We start from the raw sequence: 9894 nt of genomic DNA, 5'->3' as shown, positions 1-9894 counted from the left end.
TCCAAAGGAAAACAGGATAATGCAATAATGATAACATTTCTATTCATTTCAGATATCCGAATCCGTTTACCAAGCAATGTTAGAGGGCAGCTCTCCAATGCACGATTTGTCTGCTCCAAGATTGGATTAGCGATGAGAGGCTTGTCCATGTACATTTATTCTCTCAGATGAATGCTTAATGCAGTTTGTACCGTACCTGTGCTGAACTATTCCCACCCCCGCATGTGCTTACACAGATACATTCTCCCAGACACATCCCATGCATACACACACAGACACAATCAGCTGACACACACACGCGCGCACACACATCTCCCACCTCCTACTACTAGAAGCTGTTTTGTCTGTCAAACGTCGGTGTGTGTGTGTGGGCTTGTGTCTTGCGTTCTGTTTCTCACTGGATTCACGGAGCTCCATCCCTCGGGCCAAGTAGGAGAACATCAGCAGGTGTCAGTGTAGACCTCCACTCACCCACCATCTCCAGTATGTTGATTCATACCCAAGGGAGAGACAGCCAGTTTCCCAGCTGACCCAGGAGTCGTGTTTGTCAGGAGAGTTGTCCCTATGCAGCCATGTCTGTGGAGCTTCCACCCAGCCCAGTGCGACCTCCACACGCATTGATTTCGAATTACTCTGAAGTAGACACACAGGATAAATATTGTGTGGAGCACTAGGCAGCATCAAGCCAGTCGTAATCAGCGATCATTGATCTCCTGCCCGGGCCGCGGAGGTAATCTGTTTTAGATAGAGTCTGTGCTGCAGTGCTCCTCAGTGGGCTCTCAGGTCCCTGGCTTTGTGAGGGTGTTCGCAGGAGTCCACAGAGAGCTCGGCTACACCCTCCCTCTCCCTCTCTATCTCTTTCTCGGTCGAGAAATATCATAGAAAAGGGGCGCAATAGAAAGATGGAGAGAGACTGAAGAAAGAAAGACGCGCGAGTGACTGGTGGGAGGGAGTGAGTAAGTGAGGGAGGGAGGGAGTGAGTTAGTGAGGGTGGGTGGGAGCGAGTGAGTGAGCGAGTGAATGTGGAAAAAGAGGATAGAACAGACATGGAGGAAAAAACACTGAATATAAAATGAATGTAAAAATGTCTAACTCTTTGGAAGGAATTCCTTCCAGCCCAAACATGTCATTAAACATGAATACATAGTGCTGGATAAGTCATTTAATTACACACTAGACACAAACACATACATGCATGTTTGTGTGTGGGTGTTCTGGGCTGTTTTTGTCTGTTTCTCTGAGGAGATTGCCTGTACGTGTGTGTGTGCGTGTGTGTATGAGGTGTCTGAATGTCTGTATCCCCTAAAAAGAATAGGGAGGTGTCAAAATAAAGAATGCTTTTCCAGGAACAGACTGCCAGTCCTCTCCTTCCCTCTCTTCCTCTCTTTCAATCGTATTCCCCGTTGCTACGTAGAAGCCAAATTGCCGCTGACAAAATGCATCAAAAGGCAATCTTATGGATTCTGCTTGGGTCTGAACGGCCTGGATATCAGCAAAATCAAGCTGAGGAGAGGTCTATCTGCAGAGTTCCTCTCTGCTGTAGTCGCATGTCCCAGGAGGAGCCTCAACAGAGACACCTACAGTACAGCCCTACCTACTGTACACTGTACACAATCCATCTACAAGCCTTTCTCTCCTCTCAATCTTCTTTTCTCTGTCTCTCTCTCTCTCTCTCTCTCTCTCTCTCTCTCTCTCTCTCTCTCTCTCTCTCTCTCTCTCTCTCTCTCTCTCTCTCTCTCTCTGACAATATGTTCTCTCTTCCTCCCTCTATCTATTCCTCTGTCTGTATCTCTTTGTCTAACTCCTAACTCTCTCTCTCGATTGTTTAGTCTGTCTCCTCTCTCTCTCTCTCTCTCTCTCTCTCTCTCTCTCTCTCTCTCTCTCTCTCTCTCTCTCTCTCTCTGTCTCTGTCTCTGTCTCTGTCTCTGTCTCTGTCTCTGTCTCTGTCTCTGTCTCTCTCTCTCTGTCTCTGTCTCTCTCTCTGTCACTCAATTGCTCCTCTGGAACATACCTGCAGGATGCTGTAGCTGTGTTTTCTTTCACAGTACTCCACCTGAATTCAGCCCCCAAACAAGGCTCCCCTCCCTCTCTCAAGGCCATTTGGCCCGCTCATGGTGTGTTCCTGCCTCCTATCCACATGGCCAAGCAGCAAATGAGAGCTGTAGAGGAAGGGGGGGAACCAAGGTTTTTTTTCTTTCTTTTTTGTTTGTTTTTTTGCACGTCCGCTTACAATTCCGCACACCTCCTCCCCTTGTCTCCCCTGTGCAAGCTAATTAACATTCACACGCTGGCAAGCCATCCATTTCCCTCCACTTCCTTCCACTGTTTAATTGTCGTGAAAATTGAGGAGATTACAGAGAGCGATTTATGTACAAATAAGATTCTGTCGGGACACACGTCAGCGTGTCACCCGTTGGCTCGTCACCGAGCACACACATGGAACACACACACCCGCACACACCCACACGGTCACGCAAACAAGCACGCAGGCACACGTATCTATCTACCTTTCTACGTAGCTCTCTGTCTATCTGTCCTGTCAATCGCTCTCTGCTGCTACCTCACTCACCTTTTCCCCACAAACGACATGGTCCAAATGACGAGTCCAGCTTGCCCCAGGCTGTCAGACACACGCTGAGCAGACCGGAGCACGGTCCATACTTTGGATGGTTGTGTGCTTCAGAACAGCTCCATGTCTCCACCTCAGTTTAGCCTTCCAAATCCACAGGTAATTGCATTTTAATCGACAATTAATGCAGTGCGATTCATCACTTTGGGCTCCTTAAGAAGGGGCTGCATGGAGGAGCTGGGGGGGGGGGGTGGTGGTGAGCAGAGGAGAACTGAGGCTACAGTCTGCCTGATTTCTTCTCTGATGGATGGATGAATGGGATGAGGAGATGAGGGGTCAAACCAGATCAGGAAAAAATGCTTAAAAACTGTTTTGAGGAAGGATGGCGGCAGGCGAGTGTGTGTGTGTGTGTGTTTGTGACAAAATAATTTTAAGACCATAACTTGATGTATATTAGGGTCCCAATAATGGAGAACATGATCACATCTATTGACCTACTCTGCCTCCTCTCTACTCTATGGAAGGCAGGTCCTAATCCCCTTATCCCCACTCACTCTCACACACACACACACACACAAACACATTCAGCCCTCTAACCTGTTTCTAGACATGGAGAGAGGGAGATTCTCCAGGGAGGGTCTAAATGAGGCAATGTGATTATAGCCTTACCATTGTAATCTCACCTTTCATGCCCACCATTCCTCTCTCCTTCCTTCCCTCCTTTAGTCTCCTCCCCCATCTCCGTTTCCTACCCGTTCCATCTAAATCCAATTTGTTTTGGTTTTGAAAGAAGTCCCGTTCTCTGTTTTATTTTGCTCCACAGCCCAAAGTGGCTTCTGTTATTCTGAGACCAACTTAAATAGTTGAATTTGTTTTTTTTATATTGCCAGGCCGATCTTGTTGCTACAATGTACAATGGGTAGTCTAGTTCCACTGCAGTCTGTGCCTGGCATACAGCTGCACAATGCTGGATGCTCATTTTTTTTTGCAGAAAACGGAACATTCTCTGTCTACTAATAGTTCTTGATTACTTTCTTTATGCATTAGTCCCTGTTTTTCTGTAACCCTTGAGTAGCCTTAACATTCACTCTCTTTGTCCTAATGGGGAAAACATTTTACACCTTCTCTAAACCCCTATAACAAAGCATCTTAATTGAATATTAAACAAGTTTTGCTTGAAGAAACAACTTGTCATTCATCCCAAATGTTTTGAATAATCCATGATTTCCCTCTTCACTGTGCCGAAAGACTGCACTTATCAGTAGCAGGGCTTCAAACTAGTTAATTTGTTTTCAATCGATTTGTTCCGAGCAGAATTGTTATCTGTCATATTTTGTTTTAATGTTCCAGAAGCCTAGAACCAAATTAAATTCCAGTTAACCTATTAACGTTCCTTCCTTGTAGGGCTGTGTGATGTGACAGAATGTATCTTTTGGACGCTAGGAAAAATATTTATATGTATATTTTACTACAGGTTGTAGTCTCTATTGATGTCACAAACATAAACCGCATTCATTGCATCTCAAACGAGGAGTGCGGTTCCAGCGTTCCAAGAAATTCTCTTATTCACTCTCCCTTTCTTTCTCTGCCTCTTTTTCTCTCCTACACCTTCACTGCAACACACCCTCCAATGTCTGGCCACATTCAGTTCTGTGTGTCCTATATCTATGCTGGTTCTTGAGCTACGCAGTAAAAGACACAGTCAATTGTTCTACAACAGTGGTGCAGCAGCTCTGCACCCTCCTTTTATATCAATTAACCATAGTGTTTGCTGCTCCAGGAAATCTATTTCTGGACATCGTTATTTTTATCAGACGGATGTGGGTCTCTGCACCAGAAAAAGTTGTAAAGTGTGAATATTCTTACTCCATTATCTATGCAAACAGTCTGGGTTAATTAAAGCATTACACAACGTCTTCTTTTAAATGTGTTCAATAAAATGTAATAAACTTGAGCACTATCGAGACTCTGGGTTTTCTTCCCTGAGAGCTTTGACTCGGAATCTGCATTTTGCACATGAATACTTGAAGATGTTTGCTTTGTTTCTGCTAATGCTTTGGGGGGGGTGTGTATGTGTGTGTGTGTGTGTGTGTGTGCGTGTGTGTGTGTGTGTGTGTGCGTGCGTGCTTTTACAGGGGATGATGTACCTGGAGGAGAGGAGGCTGGTCCACAGAGATCTAGCAGCCCGTAATGTGCTGGTCAAGTCCCCCAACCACATCAAGATCACAGACTTTGGCCTGGCTCGTCTGCTGGATGTCAATGAGAAGGAGTACAATGCCGACGGAGGAAAGGTGAGATCCAGACACCAGCGAGAACCTCCGAGAATCGGGCGGAGAGGGATTCGTGCAGGAGACTCTGAGACCCATGTGCTGTCAGCCAGCACCACCGTCATATCACGCAGTCTTGACCTTGTTACCTACAGCCCGGGCGGTTTGTCAAAGACCATGAACTCACCCACACTCCGACATTACTTCTTTGTGACACATATTCAGCGCTTTCTTCTTGCTTCCTCCACCACCCAGGCCTTCAGCCAAGGTTCTGTGTCTTTACCTAAGGGGGACGTGTGTCAGAGCACTCTGCACACATGTCGAGACACTATCAGTTGGGTTTTCGGGAGAGAGCCTGTGCCAGCAGAACCATTACGCCAAGAAGATATATGGTATTGTCAGCAAAGTGTTTATTACCTACTACTGAGTCTTCCTGCTTGAACCAGGATATCTAGAGACACCCTGAACCGATTCATTTACATTTTGTATAGCGCAATATTCATCTGGTGATCATAATATGTCGGGCTAGTAATCAGAAGGTCGCCGGATCGATTCCCTGCCGTGCCAAATGACGTTGTGTCCTTGGGCAAGGCACTTCACCCTACTTGCCTCGGGGGAATGTCCCTGTACTTACTGTAAGTCGCTCTGGATAAGAGCGTCTGCTAAATGACCAAATGTAAATGTAATAAGTTACTGATAGACCTCCGACAACCCATTTGAGAAGTTGCAGGTCTTGAAGACAATCAGAAGTGCTTCTTCTGCTTTCTGCTTGCCCACATGTGGGCTATGATGCTGTTGGATAATGTAGCTTTGGTTACTATTAGACTTGGAAAACTCACAATTTAATCAAGTAGCAATTAAGTTTGTCCATCTGGGCCGGGTGGATGGGATCTTTCCCTATACTCATCTCATCTTGTCTTTCTCTCTTTATTCTAAATGTGTATTCTCTCTCTCCTACCGTAAACACATGTCTATCAGCTCTCTGCCACTGCTCGTCTCTCTGTCTCTCCTCTGCCAGTCTGTCCATCACATTTTAGAGTTTGGGTAGAATAAGCTTGTTTTCTCTCATCCATAAGGCTATGAGTGATTGGTAAACACTGCCCTCTATAAATCACTGCCCTCCCTTCCACCTTAATCTATAGCATTAGGGAGTGAATCCAATCAAGGTGTCGGACTCGAGGTGTTGGAGTCCTGTGTGTGTGGCCGAACTAGATCTGGGAGAGATGTAGAAAAAGAGAGAGGAAAGAAGGAGAGATGGGTGTCACAGCATCTCCCCTTCTTCCACGCTCCCCCTGAAACCTGACACTCGTGTGCGTTTCCTGTTTCCTGTGCATGCCTACGGAAGGCATCGAAGACAGAACGGAGGTTGTAACCCTAGGTGGTTCAGGGAGATCGTCAATAAACGAGAGATCCAATTTTCACGAGCAATCACAGAGCAATCCAGCTCTATCACTGTTTCGTATATGCTTGCCACTGGCAGAGGCAGAAACACCGATCTTCACATTACAGATCTTTAATACTCGGTCTTCCAGTTCTGTCCTTCAACGTTTATCGAGTTATAATAAAATGTTTTTCCACAGATGCCAATTAAATGGATGGCCTTGGAGTGCATTCACTACAGGAAATTCACCCACCAGAGCGATGTATGGAGCTATGGTAAGATCCACTGCTAATCCTGCACGACACAGACACTGCCGTTTATGACAAAGTCATCCAGACATCAGAACTGATGTTAAAGGCAGGTCAAATCAAAGGGAATGGGCTGTGTTTGATGAATAGGACCTCCAGCTTGCTGTGTCTCCCGTCCAATGTCAAGGGAACGGGCACCCTAATATGATGAGGCCCGTCATTAGGGCCTTAACTGATCAGTGGAACGTGATAAAGGAGAGGTCGAGGACCGGGAGCAGAGGAGGAGGCGTGCTTGACGTTGACTCAGGTCCCCTGAAACTGTCCTGCCCTGCCCTCCCTCCTTCCTTCCCTCCCTCCCTCCCTCCCTCCCTCCCTCCCTCCCTCCCTCCCTCCCTCCCTCCCTCCCTCCCTCCCTCCCTCCCTCCCTCCCTCCTCCTCTCCTCCTCTCCACGCCCTCTGTCCTCCTCCCAGGGGTGACCATCTGGGAGCTGATGACGTTTGGAGGGAAGCCGTATGATGGGATCTCCACCCGAGACATCCCAGACCTGCTGGAGAAAGGAGAGCGTCTGCCTCAGCCCCCCATCTGCACCATAGATGTTTACATGGTCATGGTCAAATGTAGGTACCACACCCCTATCACCACCACCACCACCATGCCCGCTGCCCTCCTCCACACACACACACACACACACTAACACACTCAAGGACAGTCACGCAAATATGAGCGCACGCACACGTCCGTGCCCACACAGACACACAAACTCCAAACACTCACATGATAACCACACAAAAACCCCAGCTTCAGCCCCAGCTTCAGCCCCAGATTCATCCCCAGCTTCTGGCTAGTGCCAGTGCCAGTGAGCCAGCGGGAGCCTGGAGCTCCGTGGCTGTGCCTTCTGTCCCCACCAGTCAGCCTCTGGGCCCCGCTCTCACCTTCCTTCCGTCCCCTCGCCTTGACAGAGGCACGCCACACACCAGCCTGCCCTCTCCAACTCCTCTACCCGAGCCAGGAAAGGACGGGTCACTTTGTCCTCCGTCTTTTTGTGTGTCCTCCTCTCTGTCTTGATGTTCCATGAAATCCCTCTCTCTCCCGTCGCTCTCTCTCCCTCACCACCAATGTGTCAGTGGATTGTGCACGTACTTGCGTGTGTTCGTGCCAGCCTGTGTCCATGAGGCATGCCACTGTGCTCCAGCAAGCGCTTGCCAAGTCTGAGCCTGTCAGGAAAGAATACACACACACACGCACACACACACACATGTTACAGCACTGGTTTGGTGGCCAGTGTGTGCGAACAGACCTTGGCAGATTGTTGCACTCTTGCATATGGGCCATACGGACAATGAGACAGTGTTTATGTTTTTTAGGACTAATTACAGATGGAGCTGTCTCAAGAAATTGTACCAGAAAACTGAAACTGAACTGTATTAGAAATCCTAAGAGGAATATCATTTCTCCCAGATATGAAAAGTGTCCTCGCACTCTTTAAAACTCTTTGACCCAGTTGACAGAGAGATAGATGGAGCATGGGATAGAGAGCGAATGCGAGGGAAATCCCTCTGTCTGGTCTCTCTCTCTTTCTCTCTCTGGGCTAATCCCTCTGTATCCTGTCTCTTCTCAAGGCTGGATGATCGATGCGGACAGCAGGCCTAAATTCAAGGAGCTTGCGGCAGAGTTCTGCAGAATGGCCCGGGACCCACAGAGATACCTGGTCATCCAGGTGAGCAAATCTCAATCCTGCCCCCATGTGGAGGGAGGGGCACAACACAAAGAAAAAGAATCCTGGAAGGCAATGTACACACGATTGGTCAAATAATGCATGTCCTTCTCTCGCTCCCCCTCCCACCTCTCTCTCTCTCTCTCTCTCTCTCTCTCTCTCTCTCTCTCTCTCTCTCTCTCTCTCTCTCTCTCTCTCTCTCTCTTTCTCTCTCTCTCTGTCTGTCTGTCTGTCTGTCTCTCCTTTCAGGGAGATGACCGAATGAAGCTGCCCAGCCCCAATGACAGTAAGTTCTTCCAGAGCCTGCTGGACGAGGAGGATCTGGAGGACCTGATGGATGCAGACGAGTACCTGGTGCCCCACGGCTTCAGCATCCCCCCGCTGGCCTACACGCCCCGCCCCCGCGTCGACTCCAACAGGGTGAGACTCTCCGGACCAACACAGCACTGAAGGGGCCAGGGGGAAAATGGGAGAGCGATATTGTGTGTCTTTGTGAAGTGGAACGTGCGTGTAAGGCTTTTTTTCTTGTCTAAACTCAGCCACATTAAAGGTTATCAAAAGCATATCAAATCTGACACTCAAGATGAGTACAAAGGTGTCCTCCTGTCTGTAAGAGGCGTACTGCTATCTCCCGCCTCTATCGTCCCTCTGTTCTTCTTCCTGTAGCTAAGTTTCCCCGATTTGGTCATTTGGACACATTTTTTGTTTCGAATGCAGCCTCGGCCGCTCAGCTCCTTTCTTGTGAAGCTAGCAGTCGTCCCAGGACACTGGTACAGCAGTGTCTGCAAGCACCGGGTTCCACAAGCGCTCTCTTCTGTTCAGCTCTTCTGGCACAGCCCAAAACCGTCAGGCCATATAACCTACATTGGGAAATGACTTTGCACTTGTAACGGATGAGTGCGGTTAGGCTTTAGAGTTGTCCTTTACAGGAGATGTCATTGGCTGGGAGAGACTGGGATGAAGTGTTTGACTGTTTGGGACTTCTGCCGGGGACTCATCTGTTGCTTTCAAATTGCTTTCCATTTCTATGATTGCAACAGCAGGGGTAGCCATTATTGTGAATGCAACTAAATGCACAGCAATTTGAAGACATATGTAGGGTTGTGTTGGGTTAGGCACTGTTGGACATTTTGTACAAATATAACGGTTTTGTTCATGATAACCCCTTTTTTTTTTTTGTCTTCATGTCCCTGTCTCTTACATGATGACTTTTTTCTCTTTCACTCTCTCTCTCTCTCTCTCTCTCTCTCTCTCTCTCTCTCTCTCTCTCTCTCTCTCTCTCTCTCTCACTCTCTCTCTCTCTCTCTCTCTCTCTCGCTCTCTCTCTCTCTCTCTCTCTCTCTCTCTCTCTCTCTCTCTCTCTCTCTCTCTCTCTTTCTCACTCTCTCTCAGTTAACAACAGAACACAGCTCTTCATGTATGCATGTCTCATTCTTGGCAGAGTCTGCTGCTCAGTATTTGGGCTTGTTTCATCACACAGCCAGTCAACCACTCTGTCAGACACGTCCGCCATTTTGTATTCAAACCTCCGCTTTGTTTGGGTCTACGAGCGGCTAGCTAGAAGGAAAGTGAGCCTTTGGAATGCCAATGAGGATCATCAATCCTTCAAAGTCCTGTTGGTACATTATAGCACCCCTAGCCAGCCCCTTCTACAGAGCTTTTGGGTAAACAAAATTCCCCAATATTATTTTTTGTTGATTAATCTAAGACTGAT

General features: G+C 47.8%; 1 protein-coding gene across 1 annotated transcript in view; it reads left to right on the top strand.

Moving 5' to 3' along the window:
- Window positions 1-9894, top strand: part of LOC124463456 (receptor tyrosine-protein kinase erbB-4-like) — an 80729-nt gene that overhangs the window by 65044 nt on the left and 5791 nt on the right. The window contains exons 17-21 of the mRNA XM_047015174.1: window positions 4519-4860; window positions 6417-6492; window positions 6937-7083; window positions 8086-8183; window positions 8430-8600. Of these exons, the coding sequence (XP_046871130.1) occupies window positions 4519-4860; window positions 6417-6492; window positions 6937-7083; window positions 8086-8183; window positions 8430-8600 (834 nt within the window). The remainder of the gene's footprint in view (window positions 1-4518; window positions 4861-6416; window positions 6493-6936; window positions 7084-8085; window positions 8184-8429; window positions 8601-9894) is intronic.

The sequence above is a fragment of the Hypomesus transpacificus genome, unplaced genomic scaffold, assembly GCF_021917145.1.
Source record: "Hypomesus transpacificus isolate Combined female unplaced genomic scaffold, fHypTra1 scaffold_281, whole genome shotgun sequence".
NCBI classification, from domain to species: Eukaryota; Metazoa; Chordata; class Actinopteri; order Osmeriformes; family Osmeridae; genus Hypomesus; species Hypomesus transpacificus.
The sequence above is the reverse complement of the archived record's forward strand: the minus strand, read 5'-3'. Positions and strand labels throughout refer to the sequence as shown.